Raw genomic sequence first — 18,969 nt, 5'->3', positions numbered from 1 at the left:
TGACGTCTGGTCGCAGATATATGACGTAGACCGCGGAGGGATCGCTACTTGTCAGCACCATGGTCAGAACGCACAGAGGCAGTAAACAGCACAGGTCTAACGTTGTCTCAGCGACTCACTAGGACACGGAGACATTGAACCGTGAAGACGTTTTTTTTTCTGTGAACATTTCCGAAAACAAATGTTAACTTTCGGATAGTACCGTTTGCTAGACTGTTCGGGGGCTGGATTTCAGTTTACTTGCTGGTGCTCTGCGGTGGAAAATAGGAAAAATGTCGTCTCCAAGTCCGGGTAAAAGGCGAATGGATACAGACGTGGTGAAACTGTATCCTTTCTGAAAACATAAACAACTGTCGCTCGTGCGCTGTCTTGTCAGCTAACGTTGTCCTTATGCATGTGTGAAATGTTATATGAGCAAAACCTCGTTTGTTGACGCTGCCTGTTTCTGTTTGCAACCCAAAGCAGAGAGATTTCATTGTGAACGACTTGTGTTTTTGTGTAAACAACATTTTGCTAGCAAAGCCAAGTGTTAAGGCTATTTCTGCACTGCGAACCTCCAGTATCGGGACAGCTGTGTTAGCTAATCAGATTGTCTTTAGCATTTACCAAACTGTGTATTTGTAACGTTTGCTGTTTAGTTAGAAAACAGACGCTGACAATACTCTCCTTTTCCCAGGGGTTTCTTTCATCTCATGGCACCACTAACATATCTAGCAGCGCCAGACTGTAAGAAAAAGAAGAAAAAAAACCTTATGGAAATGTGGTTCCTTTGTCCAGCCTGTTGTTGTCACGGGAGTTATGTCAAACTGCCCCTTTTTTACACGTTGACACAAGAGGTTGTTTACATAACGTGAGGCTAACGTCAACTGCAAACTGCTGCTGTCTTTTGTTCTGCTCTCCATAAAAAAAAAACACGTTGGCGTTGTTGCAGCATTCTGGGTTTTATTAGCTTCGCTCTGTCACTAGTCAGGGTTTTCTAATTGTGTTATTGCATATGCCACTTTTTTTTTTTTCTGTACCTTGTAACGCTGCCGAACTGGTTGGCTAGCCTGCTTGTTAATTTCAACATCAAAATGGCCACCTGATCTGTGTGTCTCACTGCACGTCAGTGTCTGGAGGCAGATGGAGGGCTAACTTGTGTCATTTTTGGAGTGGTTGTAGTGTTTTGCTTCACGTATCGGAATGAATGTGGCAGCTGTTTCGTTAAGTGGTACGCCGGGTGTCATCGGCCTGCAGGCTTGTTCATTGTGGAATGCTTTCACTTTTAAGTGTGCTGTCTTTCCCAAGTCGTTGTCACTCATGTTTAGTTTTGTCCTACTGATTTTTAATTGTTCAACTTCCCTCAGGGCTGACAGAGGGAGCTCTAAATGGAAGCAGAATAATTAATTTCCAGTCCAAAAAAATATCTGCCAAGAAGATCATTATGAACAAGTAGTTTTTGTTTGTGTCCCAGCACAGAGGAAACCAGCTTAATGATTGGGTGGCTTGTTACTATCCGAAAACCACAAGAGGGAGGGACTTAGAACAGCTGATGGGATGGCTGTGCAGCTTAGTCAAATATGGGGCTAGAACTGGGCTGGTTCATAACAAACCAAAAAACAAGGTTAACTTGTCCCAACAGGATCAACATGATAGTTGAAAGGGAAAGGTTTGAAACAAATCTTGGTTGTTTGATCCTTTTTCAACTTTATCAAGTTTTTAATTAAATCATATATATATATATATATCACACACACCTAACATTATCTGACTTGTGAATTTTGTGTAATTGTCCCATACACGACCATCTAGAGTTAGATCAGTGGCCTATATCTGTATACACATGCACCAGGACGCTGAAGCTAATCCTTTTTATATTTCTCTTGTTATTTTGCCTGTTACCTGAGGCATTTTTATCACGTTTGCTAGCTAGCAACAATACTTGTTTGAGCAAGTTCATGCTCCCCTCCAACTCCCTCCACTAAAGTGTAGGTTATGGCAGCCATGACGGAGTGTTAAAACCTGACAGACCCAGAGATTTTAAGGATTGCGGCACACACAAACAAGCAGCCTTGCAGTAGTAGTCCACTCCCCTCCTTCTCGAGCTACTTGATTGACAGGTGAGAGCAGGTTTGCTCGACGCCACTTGCTTATTTCCACACAATGACTTGTGTTTGTTTTACTATACCGTGAGTGAGCAGTCGTCCGCAAGTGTTGAGGGTGACAACCATGTGTGTTTAAATCTAGGTCTACAGAATTGAGGTTCACTGCTGACTGGTCTTGTCTTGTTGGGTTACAGTAGGGAGGGCTCCAGGTTACTGGTATGGAAACAGTTCCTTGCCCAGTTCCCCCCCCCTCCACACCACCCACCCACACCACCCACCCACCCACCCTAGTGTAACCAAAACCAGAAACTCACACCGCCTGTTAGAAAGAGTGGCTTCTTTCTTACGGGATGACACTGAGAGCCCTCACGCATTAATTTGCTGTGGCCACCAGAGAGCTGAGAATCTAGACCGTGGACCATTAGGGGATTCATGAAAATGAATGTCAGAATGACCTCAGCATGTCGTATCACTGGGTTTTGAGCTTTGTCCTGAGCCGTGGTGATGGATGGCAGCCTGATTTCATCATCAAATGCACAGTATTTGTGTTTGCATGCAAGTAAACTGGACTCTTAATATCTAATGAAATATAGTCACAGAGGAGACATTAAGTGTTGGTTTACACTGACATGACATAGTATTTTCCAATGTGTCCCCGACTTGTTCACACCCCTTCGTTGCAGTAATCCTGAGTGGCAAAAGACGGCTTGTTTATTGTCAAGTTCTTGCCAAACTCTAGTTCTGAAACCTTAAATCAGAGTTATTCTCCTGCATAACTGTTGGCCACTGGTCTTGCTCTTGGACATGTTGCTATAATTCTGGAACACGATGTTCCGGAACAAGCGTCTTAGAGTGTGTCCTTTACATGGGCTTTAGGTTCAGCTTGCTGTGTGGGGTTGACTACACATACTGTGTAGATAGTTGTGCTGTTATTTGCATGTATTCATCGTTCCACTTGCTTTACAAATGCTTTCAAGCAGTAAACTGACACACTGCACAATGTGTGTGATATGAAAGTAATGGGATGTATTCAGTAAAAATGCTAGAAGATGTAGATCCATAACGCCAAGGAGCAGAGTTTCAGACTTTCGCTCAAATCGGTGAACCTTGCTTTGTTCGGCTCTTTTAAACGACACTTCATTAGTCCATTGTCCTGATGAGTTGTTTATCTGTATGACAATGAGCCGGAATATTTGCTGTGTATGTATGTTTAAGAAATCTCATTACATCAGAGGGGATGTTCAGATATTTTTTGATAACTAAACTGCGTCTCAGCTGTACTTTTCAACCTTTCCAATGCTGCCGGACGGTCTGAAAGTGATTGCATAGCAGTTCTGTGAAGCATGGCCACAGATGAAATGTATATATATATATATATATGTATATGTATATATATATATATGTATATATATATGTATATATATATATATATATATTTTTTTTTGGAGGGGTGTTGCATACTTGACCAGCCCCTGAATCCATCTAGTGTATATGGGTCTTAATAATGTCATCCCAAATTAGATGTATGATACAGGTATGTTGTGTGTCATTTTTCCCTGGAGGGATTGTTGAGGCAGCATTTGGCCTCCAGTAATCTTGATTTATTCTAGTAGTAAAGTAGTCTTCTAGGGTCAGTGTCCACCTGCGCGCTCTTTTATTTTATTTGAATGCCCTTCCCTACTCCATTCCCCTCCACAGCCCTTCATCCTCCCTGAGTGGAATACCAATTCTGAGTTTTATCTGCACTCCGCTTGGTGTTTCGGCCCCATTGTGCGTTTGAAACATGACATCCGGACAGCATCAGCAGTGGAGTCTTTTGTGTTTCACGTTTACAAAAGCCCCATGTGGCCTCCACCTCCCGCTGCTGTGTCAGACCATGTCACACAGTCACAGGCAGCTAATCTGCACCCGGCGCTATTATTGCGGGGCTGAACCAACTAGACGCAGTTTACTGTAGCGAAGAAGCCAGCGGTGTTCTGCCTGTTCCTGAACTGAGAGGTGGACTGAATGAGTAGGAGCAGGTTGGACTCACGGCGAGAATGGGGAAAGCTCTGGTCTGGCTATGAAGTTGCATAAACACAATGCCTCTTATTATGGTGTAATATAAATAACTAAAGCAGGAGACACAAAGAAAAAACCTGCAAGCCAAAGGACCATTTTGCATAAAAGCACACAACCAACAAAAATGCAAAACACATGTTTCAATGTATGTTGTTTGAATTTGAATCTCCAGTATGTCTGGTGATGGGACTTCACTTAAGCCACGTTTTCCTTTCTTCAGTAGGCGTTGGCCACATGGTGCACCCGAAAGCCCAATTATCACTTTGTCCTCCATGGTTGTTGTGGCGACAGGTTAATATTTAATCTGTAGTAAGAAGCTCAAACACTGACGAAGACGATGTCGGGAATGCCCCACCTACTGTACTTAATTACTTAATAATTATGGTGTCTTCAAGTCCTAGGAAAGCTGACAATATAATACCTGAATTCAAATTATTTGGTTTTGTCTTAAGACATATGTGTGGGGAGCTTTTAGGGCTGTGTTTTTAATCTAGTTTTCTCTTTCTCTCAGTCTGAAAGCTTAAACATACTCCTGAGTCTGCTTCTTTATATCTACATATCCTTTTTGTGTGTGAATGGTTTGTGAGTGCACATTCGCCTGGTATGTTTATAAATATGCTACATCATTCAACCATGTTCCTGCTCTTTATCCTTTTTTTTTAAATTTCTTCTTGTGATCATAAGGTAATCTAGTAAATTGTGGATGAGGCCACTTCTGGCCCTCACCTTGATTGACAGTCCTGTTTTGGGGATCCAGGAGCAAGGCATCTCTGACAGTAGGAGATGTGAGGCCCTCACTGTTAATCCCACAGTGCTAACAGTGGAGCTTCCTGCACGCATGGTTGACTTCCCTTAGAAAAACAGATGGACTGAAGTTTGTCTCTTTGTTTCACATGATTTGTATTTGTTGTTCTTCCACTGGGGTGCTCAGCCTGCCTCTGTCGCTCACGTGCGCTGCTGCTTTAATGTGGAAAATCTAAGGAGCTACATTTGGTCATATGGTATATGGGCCGGTGACGCCGAGGCACTTAAGATGTTGACTTTAAAGTATCCTCCTTTTTTTTGTGGCTAAAATGTACGCCTATGTATGAAGCTGCAGAGCCTTAACAAAAAAGTGCAACCTACACTCTCAACATGTCAGTGTTGACATTCGGAGAGGGGGGGCGGGGAGGAGGGTTGGAGGGGTCTTTACAACAGACGGCAAATCTTGCCTTGCCTCTTCGTAGATTTGCTCATTAGACGGTTGCCTCCGATTCAGGTCATTGTTTCTCCTGCCCTGGCTCAGTTTTGTGATCATTAATGATAATTTTATTTGTGTGTATGCACGCAGCTCAGACTCTGCTATTGCTGTAACTAGACTGTTGATTTAGTGAAGGGCTGAGAGGAGCCGCAGCTGAGGGATTCACGTTTGATTGCTGTGGGTGGGCTCTCATCTCCCACCAGCGAAGACAAAAAACTTGTGCAGTACTGTGCCATCAGCTAACGTAGTATTCTCAGGCCGTGTTCAATGACAACCAAATCTGCATTGCAAAATAAGTATATTGTGGGTTAAAAAAAAAAGAAATTAGATTTAAAGATGTTTCTTTCTGTCGTTTCACTGTGCATTTTCAAAACTGTTACTATAATATATGTTCATCACAAGGTGTTTTAGCCCCGGGGGTGGATTGTATACCTGTCTTTCCACATTTCCATGTTTTATTTTCAAAATACATAATTGAAACAGAAATATTCATAGACATAATTAACTTCCCATCCACCATCCAGAGAGTGCAGCACTTAAAAGCTACCAGGCATTTCCATGTGGATTTCAGTGAGTCAGGCCTTTGGGGGCCATGTGCCCATTGATATGTAAAACGTGCTGCAAGGTTTTCTTTTCACCGACCGCACACGCTGGCACTGAGTGCTCCATCAGAATTTAAACACACACTAGTCACAGTGAGCTAGCCTGCTCTATTTCATATTACTAACATAGTTCTTAATAATTCCATAAACCTGACCACAACAACATGTACTGTAACCCGCCAAAGTGGTTGAAAGGGAGACCAAAGCCGAAGCCTTTGGACTCCATAGGCTGGTAGTTTTGGGGTCATTGTTGCCAAACTGAGCTCCAATGCAAAGCAAGCGTTGTGGCGCAGTTCTAAATATGAGCCTCAGCCGTGTGTCTGATCATACGGATTTCTGATACGGATACTTGGCCGTCTGGCAGAGTGAAGAGTAAACGTGAGGATAACAGGGCTGTTTTGGTCACGGTTACAGTTTTGTCACATGTGCAACCCATTTCCTGTTGGAGATCAATGAAGCTTCTGTTGTGTTTTTAGTCATGAGCAAAGGTTAAAGTAGAATCTTGACCTCAAGAAAGCTGCGTGTCCCAAAATCTCCCGATCCCTTCATACGTTTTGTTTATGAACAATTTTGTAGACATCCGAATGTGATCGACACAGCTTCGTCACGACGATTCTAGCCTGGTCTGTGAACGATTAGATCACTCCTTGTGTCTTATTTAGGTGTTTTGCTTCCACATAGTATGATCACACGTGCCTAATCTGTTGGTCATTAAATTCTCAACTCTCCAGATCTACAAAACTATCTCTTGTGGGATCTGGGCAGGAAAAGGGGGAAGTGAGAGCAGCTGGCCTGACCGCAGGCGTGTTCGTATCATACCAGTATACCCATTTCCAGTTATCAGAGCCAGTCAGGACAGTCGTGTTCAGCCCCCCCCCACCCACCGCCTCATGCTGGGGCTGAGAAAAAAACGGTTGTTTCAGAGCTTGCCTAAATCATATTTGCTCCGCATTGAAGCTCCTTATCACTGTTACACCTCCTCCTTTCTACAATTGGCCACCATGTACGGGACCCTAAACCAATATAATGTGACCTTTGAGTTCTGTCAAGCTGGTTTGATGATTAGCTACTTTACTGCTGCGCCCAAATTAAAACTTCTTCATTCATAAGCTTTGTGAACAATTAGTATCTAGACTTCTGTCTGTCATGGATTGTTTTCTTCTCCCACAATACTTCTTTTGTAGTGTCGACTTGTTTTTTGTTGTTTTCACCCTAATGTTGCCCGAAATGACTTCTTACAGATTTGATATAAAATAGGAACAATATCTGCAATATGAGATTGTTATAAGAAAGATACTTATTTTCACATCATCAATATTGTAAATGGAAAAGGTTGCGTGGAGCCATCTGTAGTCTGTATGAATGGGAGCTGCTGTTAAACTCATTCTCATCTCCGTCCCGCTTCAAGCGCACGACACATTCACAGGATTATCTATCCACCGAGTCATGGAGCCGGGCTGTGAGGTGGTTTCTGGCTGCTGAAACTGTTCAGGCCGACTCGCGATCCGCATTAAGATCGAGTGGAGAGCGTTCGACTCAATGAGCAGTGAAAGACTCAAAGGAAACGTCTGGGAGAAGACGTTGGCCTCGTGAGAGGAAGCGTGAAAGAGGAATGGGTCATTCGGGGGTTGACCGGTGACTGCGCTTGTTTGGTGTTGAAGTGATTAAAACACACACTGTCGCAGCAACACGTCACTCGCTTCGCCTGCTGTGTGCAGGACGCTTGCTGTGCTACTCTGGCTGCCTCTGTTGTCACACCGCTGAGTGTCCTGGAGGTCACGCTGTAATCCTGCCAGGCTCTGAGCACTAATACAATTCATTATGACCTTAAAATGAACATGCCTGATGTCCTCATCGCACAAATGCAGCTCGCTGTCTTGCGTAAGCAAGACTTCTTTTATTCGCTTGTTCTCTCTGTAGCGTGTATCTTTTTCGGCGGAGGAAGCCAACCCATTGCGTACACTCGGAGGACAGCTGCTATATTTCCTGCCTTTCATCTGCAAGGCCTTAGATTGTACTTTGCAGCTACGCTCTGTGTGCAAGGGAGATAAAAAACGAAAGAGAGGGCGGCTGCCTCCTTATCTCCTAACCAAGATGTGCTCTGAAACGAGTTGCTTCTGCCATTTTAAAAACGAGATAATTTGACCAATCGACAGCCTTTCAGCCCCATCTTCCAAACAAAAGTGCTTGTGAACTAAACTATTTCCCACTGAAACATCGCTCAATCGCCTTGATTGACTCTCAACCCGCTATCTCTTTAAGACATGGGTTCTGCACGTTTACGTGTCATCATCATCATCATCATCATCATCATTGGCCTGCAGTCCACAGCAGTGATGTCATTCACATACACGGATGAGCATTCACCAGGCTGAACTCCTTTCTCTCATTATCTCTGTATCGCTATGTCTCTGCCTCGCCCTCTTTCCATGGCTCTCTTTTCGCTTTATTCCTGGCAACTCGCTGTATCATCTTCTCATGCTGTCTTTCTCCCCTGTTTCAGCCCCCTGATCTTGTTTGCTGACCTTTTTCTACTCTTCTTTTATGTTACTCTCCCCCGCTGGCTTTTTGGGAGTTATGGACTATTAATGTCCTACAGGCAGGCTTCTTAACTTTGCTTTGTGTCTTATGTTCAGTCTTTGAGAGTCTTCTTCTCTGGTTAGTGCCATTAATAACTGGAAATTCGACATGGCGTTCCTTCTGCTACTCGGTAACCTACCTTGATTTGCTGCCTTTCCTGTTATTTCAGCCCAGTCTGCCCACAAGCTCTGTACCTTTCCTTTTAAAAGGATTACTTGAAGCTGTCAGCAGGCGGTCAGAGTATTGTCTAATCTGACCTGTGGAGTCAGTTTATACATGCCATGCAGATGTAGAATAGTTGAATAAATGGTTTGTTCTTTCTTTGCTTTGTTTTTCACAAATAAATAAATGAGAGAGAAAATATGGAGTTAATACTAGATTTGCCAAAATGTATTTTATTAACGGATAGTGCAGGCTTTTCCTTCCCTTTCGCTCCTAAAAAGAAAACCGAGTCACAGAACTGCTTTGAAACTAGCCAGTGCCTCCCTTTCAACAGATCAACAACGTCTCTGTCTCCAAAGAGGGAAATGTTCACACATGGCTGACCTTGTTTCACACAGTGCTGTTTATGATTCCCCATCATGCTTGTTTTCCATACTTGGAAGGAGTTTGGTCAGGATGGGATATTTTAATCTAGGGGTCAGACCGGGATAGTGGGCCAAAGAGTGTTATGATGAGGTTGAGGAACAAATGTGGAAACCATCCTGGTTAGGTGACAATGAATGTGATAAATGTACATTACTATATGGAATATGACATAGCCTATTAAGAAATATGTGGATTAATCAGTAACCACTGTCAGTGGTTTGTCATTTTTACACAAATGTGTTATTTAAATATTGAAAGATACTTTCGATCAGATTTTTCCAAACCAAGTGATATGTGATATGATGTTTACATCAATTATAGCAGTAAATACCAGCTTTTAAAGGCAAGCATATATAGGTTGAATTGGGTTATTGCTTACAGTGTTCATGTAACTTAATGACTTCACTTGACTGGAATTTAGACACCGTGTGTGTGTGTGTGTGTGCGTGTGCACACCGTTTTCTCTCTGCTCGACTGGCTCGGTGGCTTTTAACTACTCTCAATACATCTTTCACTCCAAACTGTTGAGAATGTAGCGACTCTACCAGGAAAAACCTGCGTGGAGGAGGCTGCTGCTGACACTGACTTGTAGTCATTCTTTGGGTGGGAGGAATAAGTGCCTGCTGGTTTCGGTCGCCCTGTGTTAAACAAAAGGCCGGTGGATTGGACCATTGCATCACGGTGACATGACTGTCAAAGTGAATACATAGATTAGAGCAGTGTTGACAATAGTGTGTGTGTGTGTGTGTGTGTGTGTGTGTGTTGCTGCCCGTGATTATAGTAGTGATGGTAGGGGTGTCTGGTATTTGTGACTCTTGACTAAACTTAAGTGCTTTTTTTGTGTGTGTAAGTGTAACTTGTGTTCACATTACACGAGAAGTCAGTCGGTGCAATTTGAGCTTCTCCCTTTCCCGACCTCCTCCTCCTTTTGCTCACATGATCGCACCAATATTTACAGATCACAAAGACTACAACCTTTTGCATTTGTGCTCGCTCGTAATTTGGTTGTTCTTGAATCTCATTTTGAACAGGTTGACCAGTCGTTCCCCGGCTTCTCGGTCAGTTTGGCTAATGTCAATTAGCCGGCAGCATATCGCTGTCGATTCAACCCCATTAATAGCTTATCCCCCACCCTGCCTCACTGCTGTCCTCTATAACATAACCAACAGTCCATACCATCCCCCCCCCCCTCAGCACTGCTCACCCCCTCTCGTACATTCACTCACTCACGCCAGTAGTTTCACTGCTACGTGAGTACGGTGCATGTGTATCCTCGTATGAAGGGCAGAATGCAAACATAATGTATGGAGTCATTGCATATGGCTAGTTGTTGTTTTCGCTGTTGTTGTCCTCTTGGTGTTGGTTATATATTTATTTTATTTCAGACTCATGAGTCCATATCGCAAAACAAACACAAATACAACAACAATATATACAATATGAGGACACAGGTATAGTCATTGCAGTTAAAAAGTGGTTAAAAACATACAGACACTGGTTCCAATGTTTCCAGAGAAATACCTCGTATCACTCTGTTGGCTCAGTTATAATTACATTTTCTGAGTAATTTAATCGACATTTAAATTTGTATATAAAAGTCAGGGCTACCCTAACGGGATTCCCACTCATTGACGAGCCAGCTGCTACTGTGTGGCATGGAGAACTCCCATCTCTGAAACCTTCTGACTGTGATTTACTTTTTCCTCTGCTCACATGAAAGAGGAATAATATCTCATAGCTGTAATATTGGATTTTCCATATACACTGAATGCAAATAATCCAACATTCTGAAGGGTTTGTTATGATTGTAATTATGTCTGTAACTGGGGTGTTTCTGTGGGATATGTATTGAATAAATATATTCTTTCTTGTTTTTAGTTCCAAGATTCCTGCATCCAATTAGACTGTTGTGAGAGCCAGGTGTTACTATTATTATTAATAAGAGTCCACATTATCTGCAGTATGTTGCATTGAGGATTATTATTATTATTATTATTATTTTGAGAGCACCTACCTCGTAGATTACTAAAATGTAAGATTACATGGTCTGAAATGAATAACTCTCATGATGCAAATGAGCTTTGTCAAAGAGGCCTTGTAAAACTACTGGATATGAAATAGTTTTGACCTCATAGTTCACCGCTTGACAGAAGTGCATCTCGGTTAAGTAACACATGCAGAGTGCTTCTCTCTGATTGGCTGGAGTATTTATTTATTTGGGTTAATGGAGCCACTCTGTTGAGGGATTCAGAAATTGATTACAACAAACAAAGCTGTTTGTGTATCCTTTTTCTTTGATTTTAATGTTGAAACATCTGGGGCTTTTTGGCAGTATAAGTGGTAACATACACTTCTCTGGGACTCTTTTTGAAGGGGGTGGAAGTCTGTACCTCTCAGTGAGGACTTGATGTCTATTAATGACGGGTGGAGGAAGGCCAGCGCGGTACTGAAGCATGGGGGAGTATGATCTGCTGGCCGATGCGAGTGTGCATGATTGTTTTGTTTGGGAATCGCTGGCCCGCATACTTCACATTCAGTCTTGGGATTTTAATTGAACGTGCAGAATGCCAAATCGGCGCGAGGCTATCGATTGCCATTGAAGCTGAGGCTCCAGGACTAAGAGTGAAATCGGAATCCAAGTGTAACTTTCCTGCATTGATTTGTTTTCATTATCAGTCTCAAGCTATCATGGCTCTCGTTCTTTTTTATAACACTGTACGATATGAAAGGATTACGTTGGCTAGGAGAGAGGAAAAAGGTCAGACTCTGCTCGAGTTAACGCTGGCAACAACTGAAGCAGCTGAAGAACGATTTCACAGAGGCCAAATTGTTCGTGATCTTGAATATTATTCGAGCATTGGTGTGCTTGTTTTATTATGTTTATGCGTGCCATGGTCAGGATGTTGTCCTTAACGGCTTTACAGCATCGAGAGCAAGCATGAAGTCACCATCCTCAGTGGACTCAATGAATTTGTAGTTAAGTTTTTCGGACCACAAGGAAGTAAGTGTTCTCTTTTCTACTTTTCACATATACCTTTTTTTGTTTTTTTGTGTCCAGGCAGATTAAAAAAAGTTTACTGATTTGTTGCTGAATCCTCATTCGGCCTAATTCACGTGCTCCTGAAAGTGGCCGTAGGATTCCAAGAACTATTTAACGAAATTAAGGAACGTTTATTTGTGCATCCGCCACTTGGGATCTTGAATGCTCTCCCATTGATGCCTCTTCTCGGACCGAAGATGTAACATTTTAAAAGTACTAATAAAACAGGATTGACGTTGTTGTTTAAAAAGTGATAATCTTACCACATCTGACATTTAGTTCAAGTAAACGGAGCATGACTTGACAACGAACGTCAGGCTGACGTCAGCCATCGCAGGAATCCGTCGTTCTCCTCTGGAACATAAAGAGAAGTTTGTCACAGCGGGCCTGGAACGGGGAAGGGATTGAAACCAGGCCCGAGGCAGCAGAGTGTACAACGGAGGAGGCTTGAGGGGAGTTTGGATGAGGAGAGTGGCCTCATCAGCAGGAAATACCTCTTCGGTGTGCTGTTCACAACGTCTGTCGCACTGAAACCACTGCCTCTCACGCATCGGTAAAGAGAGGAAGTTAGCGTTTGACCCCGTTTATGATGCCTTGTAACTATGCCAAATAAAATGGCAATAAAAAAAAAACAAGCTCCCCCGTGCCCGTCTGTGTGTGTGTGTGTAGTATGCACATGCTCCCCACCATTCAGTACTGCACACCAGGGTCCTGTAACACACACACACAAAGCTACTCTGAGAGTGCGCCACACACTCAAGCAATCTCACTCTCTTCCTCTTTTATGTCGGTGTGTTGTATGAAGTGATTTGAAAGTAAAGAATGCCCCCGGGCTGAAATACATTACTGCATAAGATAAAAGAAAACGGCAAAGGGAGTTATGTGTAGCTCATTTCTCCAGTGGTCCTCTCTCTCTCTCTCTCTCTCTCTCTGTGTTGTGTTTCTGCCAGCAGAGAAAAAGGAGTGCAGAAGATTGATATAACCGCACGGTGTCGAAATCCACTGGAGAGCATAAAGGATGAAATATGATGTTCAACGGAATGAAAGTCTCTCCTTGGCCCTCAACGGTGTTCTCTCATTATTGTTTGTGTCCCCCTTCCTCATGCGCAGCACCGTACGAAGGAGGCGTGTGGAAGGTGCGAGTAGATCTTCCTGACAAATATCCTTTCAAATCACCATCAATAGGTGGGGGCTCTATACTGTCGTATGAAGATAAGACCACAATTATTTTTTTTCCCACTTTCTTTTAACGCTTTCATCATCTCTACTTTTTTGTTTTTTCAGGATTCATGAACAAGATTTTTCATCCCAACATTGACGAAGCGTAAGTTGATTTCAGTCACGCAATTGAAGTGTCAATGTTGTTGACGGGTTTCTGTTACAGACCATCAGGTTATTGGTTATATGAAGGCTTGTGTATTAAAGCGCATCTAATGATGTATGCGTACTGTTATTAAGAGCTGGCTTGTCTTTTTTTGTATTTTATCCTCTAATATTTCTGTTGTTAGCATAACAAGAGTCGGCTTATGTTGTGAACTACACTTTTCACTTTTATATGAGTTCCTAGTTTTGGCACAATCTGCAAACGGCAGTAAATCCCACACATATTGAACCGGGCCAAGCTGTTTGTTTCTCTTGGCTCAGTAATCCACTGCTGAGAGGCCAGATCCTCTGAAGGACATGCCCTGTGAAGTTTGCTCTCTGGGAGGACCACATAGGACAGTGTGGGCTCCCAGAAAGTCTTGCATTCCTCACCAGGAAACAACTGGCAAAGTGTAAATGCCAGTTTCAAACTGGGGTGAGCTCCATGTTCACCGTGTTTACAGTACAAGTGGTATTATTTCAATTAAACACATGACAAACGGCAGCTACATAATGTGTCAGGCATACTGTAAAGCGATATAACTCCTAGAGCTAAATGGAGAGTTTATTTCATGCTGCAATTATTCAAACCCAGCCTTGTCATTGGTCTACTCAAAGTAATATACTCACCTCTGACTGATCATTATTTGATTGCAACTATCTGTTATGTCTGACCTGGTCATGATATATTTCACAACTTGACAACGATCTGCTGAAGCTCTCCTTTAAGCACTTAACTGCCACACGAATATTTAAGGTGTCAAGGAAGACATCACCCCCGTGCTTCACTTTGAGGTAAAAGAACTCCCTCCCCTTTGGCCTTACCCCTCTAACTCTGTTTTCTTCTCTGTTTCACCAGGTCAGGGACAGTGTGCTTAGATGTCATCAACCAGACATGGACCGCCCTTTATGGTGAGTGGCCCAGCTGCGTACGTGTCCATATTAAGTTTCCCCACTGGAGTCTGTGTGACTCTGTGTGACTCAACTTGACACGGTGCCGTCAGCACCACAAAGGTGACTGCGGGCCCTTCGGCTAGAAAGTGTGGCCACATTAGGCAGTGGCGCAGAGTTGGGCCTAATCTACTTACTGAGGGTAGGGAACAGCAACTGGGTAGCAGCCTCACCCGGCGAGGTCAGACAGCATTCACCTCCAACGAGGATGATGAACCGTCTGTCAGCTGTGGAAGACGGGGACCTGCTCACACCGGCTCTCTGTGCTACTCTGCATGTCCCTGTGCCCTTCTCCTTATTTCCACATTAATTTCTCATCACAGACCCGCCACCGGGCTCATATGGCTGTTGAGCAATGTCAATTACAGTAATGCCTCCCCATTTGTTTTCACCGGTATTCTGGATATGACTCCAAGGCAAGGGTTAACCCGACATGTTGTTTAAGCAACTTAATTCAGAATATACTTGTTTTTTAAATGAAGAGGAACATTATTTGCGCATTAATGTCTGTCAAGTGAGGTGGCGTAGACTCTATTTTTTTTTTTTTTTCTTTAAAATAACATCAAACCAGTCAAGAATCACATTTGAGTTATTTCACATTTTGCTTGGGCACCGATTATGTTGTAAATCCAATTGGACAAAGATGGAAAGAATAGACCAAGCAATGTCTGTAATGAGTCCTTTCAACGCAAGAGGGAACAAAAGCAACCGATTACATCACGTAAACATGATGATATTGTACAATAGACTGTAGGAAAGTGTTTGTTTCCCCAACTTGAATGGGCTCACCAGTGACACCCTGCAGACGAGCGCAGCATTGCACTTTCTTTCCTCCACTAGGCCTCAGCCGAGGCCTGCTAGCAGAGAGCTAGTGAAAGGATTGGTGCGGTTCCAGCCTCTGAGCCGATGCCCGGCTGTGAGATCTCGTTGCGAGTAGATGCGCCGCACATCTGTGTCAGGTCATCTCTGACTGATACGTGTGGGCATTGATCATACGCCTGAGCGTGAGCACTTTTCGCCCAGGTTCCTTCAGATTGATGGTGAGATTTTGGGAGAAGCAGGACAGTAACGGGACATTATATCACCAGCTCACACCATTTTCTGATCACTTTTATCCTTCTGTTGGTGAAGTGGTAATCCGTTTCCTTCTTTCTCAGATTTGACCAACATCTTTGAGTCGTTCCTGCCCCAGCTGCTGGCTTACCCAAACCCCATCGACCCCCTGAATGGAGATGCAGCTGCCATGTACCTTCACCGGCCAGAGGAGTACAAGCAGAAAATCAAAGGTTAAAACTCACCTCACAAAATATATACATATATAGTATATTTTCTTAGCGTTTAGGCCCTCACCTTTGTCTGACCATCTCTCTCTCTCTGTCTTTGTTTTTCCCTACACAGAGTACATCCAGAAATATGCAACAGAGGAGGCTCTGAAGGAGCAGGAAGAGGGGGCAGGCGACTCCTCATCTGAAAGCTCCATGTCTGATTTCTCAGAAGACGAGGCCCAGGACATGGAGTTGTAGTTATAGGAGGGCTCCCCATCCCGCCTCCTCCTTTAACCCCCACAGAGACTATATTTGATTTCCTAACTATGAGAAAGCAGACTTATAATATTCATATTTAAACAAGTTGATTTTTTTATTATTATTATAATTATTACTACTAAACAAGGACTTGTATGGATATCTAGCCTTTGGTGTGTTTGACAGACACCCCTCCCATTCTGTAGCCGTTTTTCCTCTCGCAGATGTCGCGATTGCTTTCACACGCCCCTGTTTTCTCCACATTTTTAAGGCATGTCATGTAGGCGTAGGCAGGAAGTCTCCCACTTGAACATCTAATTTCTTTACTCAAATTTCACTTTTTTAATATATAAAAAGTATATATGTTTGACCTGAACCCTAATTTCCTTTTCTTTTTAGTCGCTACTGTAGGTGCACAGCTCTACAATATTATCTTGTAGTCAAGACGGTGTTCCTGAGGCGCACAATCACACACACACACACACACTTGGTGTCATAGCACACCTTATATAGGAGTACAAGAAGTGTAGTGCCAAAAGAAGCCCATGACCCTGAATGCTTCCTCAGCATATCTTTGTCAACAGGCAGTCGGGATGCTACCACTCGTTGCTGACCTGCTGCCTGTCTACATGTGCAGAGCAAAAATAAAGGCTTAACAAGGTCTTATAATGAATTGGATACATGTCTTGTTACAGGGTGAGTGACAATGTGGTGACAGAGACGTGTTGCATAAACTGCACGGATGATAAAGGCAGTGAAGATGGAAGAGGCATTTGTGGAGATTCCGGTCAGATTCATTTGGTGGGATGGGAACAGGAAATGGACCAGAGCTACCCTTCTTTAAACATCTAGCCATATGGATTACATTTTTCGTGCAATTTTTCTGTCACGAGACGAGTCGAATACCTGAGCAACAAATGTTCTCATTGTGCAGGGTAACACTGGCTGTCAATCACCTCTCCTGCTTTTGAAAAAAACACATTTCTAATCGTGTTATTGGTTAAGAACAACTTTTCAGGTCGAGGAAGAATGTAACTATCACCTATTGTGGTGAGTATAGAAAACGAGCACCAAAGTCCTTTTTTTAATTTGAGTGAAAAGCAGCAAAAGTGGTCACTTGTTTATTGAGTTGATCTGAAAATGAAGAGCTTTATTGAGGATTCTGGTTTGTGTAGCATTTGTCCGACTCCAATGCTCCAATGCATGCCCTTCATATGGGTCCGACCTGATGTTTGAAGCCCGACTGCATCTACTGGACTCCCACTTTATTTCTCCCTACCAGGATCTCTAGTTGGAAGATTACAAAATAAGAGCCCAATGTATGACATTAAGGCTTATAGCTATTTTTGAGGGGATTGATTTCATATGTATAGATTTGACCTCTTATCTAAAAAAACAAAACAAATGCTGTTACTCATTGTTGATTCAATGTGGCGGGTTAAGATGTAAATCCATGATGCGTGGAAAGAAATTGCAATCGCAGCCTTTGACTGTTTTTTTTTCTCCATCTTTTATATCCTGTACATTTAGTTTTTTTGCCCGATGGGGGGGGGGGCCGTAGTTTTGTGTATGTACAGCATCTACCTTGTACAGTGATGAGACACCTCTCTAGCCTCGTGAGATCTCGGCGTTGAACCCCAAAACTACCTAGAGAACCTAGAGATGTGTTCTCGTCACAGGTTCACAGCCGTGAGAATGACTCGTTGCTTTGTGGCCGATCGTGCATCCCCGCGCGGGGGAGTCGAAGAAGCGGAATCGGGAAGCGTGACCATTTAAGAACAACCCCCCCACCCTCCCTCAAACCAAACAGTCACGAAGTTCAAAGGTCACATGGTTTTTACACATCCTACATTCATTCTCCTCTTTCCATAAAGGTGCAAATTGTGATTGGACGTCTTAATTTGCACACTTATTTCCGCAGATGAGGGGAGTTGCCCAAGGCTGAGTAGCATTGGGTTTATTTCAGCTTATGGATTGTTAGAATTTTCTGGCTCAGGGTTGAAATCCAGTTTAGTTGTATCTTGCCTAGTGATGAACATTTGAACGCATTGAAAGGGTGGGAATAATATGTGTTGAACTGTGTTTTCGACAGCATAGTTAGTATTCGCTGGGTGTTGACCACATACGCTATACGGCTTATGAGGTGTTCCAGATAGTGAGGTATACTCGCCTGATGAAGCAATCGTCTGACTTTTAGTTTAGTGTCTGTTGGTGGTGACATGTGAGATACTCCATAGACATGCCTGACGGTCCTCTTGCAGATTCCGAGTTGTACAGATGATTGTGAGTGATTTCAGACGGGGATTGTGGTCGTCCTGGAGTGAGCCTGACGGATGGAACTGATCGGAAATCGGAAATCTAAAGAGTGGTCCGGCCCTTTTTCAAGAGATTGGATTTTCTCCAAAAAACACAAATATATGCTCATTATCACATTTGAATGCCAATTTAGATCCGAGACACTACCCTGAATTTGTTTTTAATTTCCTATATGTATTTCCAAGATTGTGTCTGTCGAAGGTTCTGGGTAATAGTTTCTCCCATCCTGTCTGGGGAGGTTTTGGCTGTTGGCTTCCAGCAGGATGCAGCAATTGTAATTGTTTCCGAGCTCACTTTTGTGATATTCCAGATGTTCAAGGCAGTATAAAGCTATGTGAATGTTTTCATGTGTTCAGTGTTTGTGGTGGCGTTTGTGATCCACTCACACAGAACAAACCTGCAAACCGTATGCAGAACCCTACTCTCACAATTGGCTTGCGTTTTCTCCCTAAGCTGCCTATAAATGTATTTATTCATTATATAGAGACCTCCTTTTTTTGTTTTTAATCTTTGTCATAAAGCACCACTGTAAGGTATGGGTTAGCTATTGTCACACAGGTGAGATCCTTGAGTTTTTGTTTTTGTTTTCAGTAATTCAGATTGAATGCTTGTTTTACTTTTT

General features: G+C 43.0%; 1 protein-coding gene across 2 annotated transcripts; it reads left to right on the top strand.

Annotated features, from left to right (window-relative positions):
* The first annotated feature begins 27 nt into the window (after positions 1–27).
* On the top strand, positions 28–17,838 carry ube2h (ubiquitin-conjugating enzyme E2H (UBC8 homolog, yeast)). 2 transcript variants are annotated; one of them, XM_034525759.1, is made up of 8 exons: positions 309–325; positions 12,080–12,156; positions 12,475–12,748; positions 13,306–13,380; positions 13,480–13,519; positions 14,417–14,469; positions 15,666–15,794; positions 15,907–16,697. In XM_034525759.1, exons 5-8 carry the CDS (start codon positions 13,485–13,487, stop codon positions 16,029–16,031), a joined length of 342 nt encoding a protein of 113 aa, XP_034381650.1. In that variant the 5' UTR covers positions 309–325; positions 12,080–12,156; positions 12,475–12,748; positions 13,306–13,380; positions 13,480–13,484; the 3' UTR covers positions 16,032–16,697. The 2 variants fall into 2 exon arrangements, with proteins under 2 accessions (XP_034381649.1, XP_034381650.1); XM_034525758.1 differs by lacking the exon at positions 12,475–12,748 and having other exon boundaries at positions 28–325; positions 15,907–17,838.
* Positions 17,839–18,969: the final 1,131 nt, after the last annotated feature.

Source organism: Cyclopterus lumpus, chromosome 23 (assembly GCF_009769545.1).
Source record: "Cyclopterus lumpus isolate fCycLum1 chromosome 23, fCycLum1.pri, whole genome shotgun sequence".
NCBI lineage: Eukaryota > Metazoa > Chordata > Actinopteri > Perciformes > Cyclopteridae > Cyclopterus > Cyclopterus lumpus.
This window is presented reverse-complemented; position numbering and strand designations above follow the sequence as displayed.

Excerpts from the sequence above, each read along its gene's own strand:
- ube2h (XM_034525758.1), top strand. The coding sequence starts at position 273 with ATGTCGTCTCCAAGTCCGGGTAAAAGGCGAATGGATACAGACGTGGTG. Across the intron at positions 13,520-14,416 it reads CATCCCAACATTGACGAAGC|GTCAGGGACAGTGTGCTTAG; the intron begins GTAAGTTGATTT and ends CTGTTTCACCAG. Across the intron at positions 15,795-15,906 it reads GTACAAGCAGAAAATCAAAG|AGTACATCCAGAAATATGCA; the intron begins GTTAAAACTCAC and ends TTCCCTACACAG.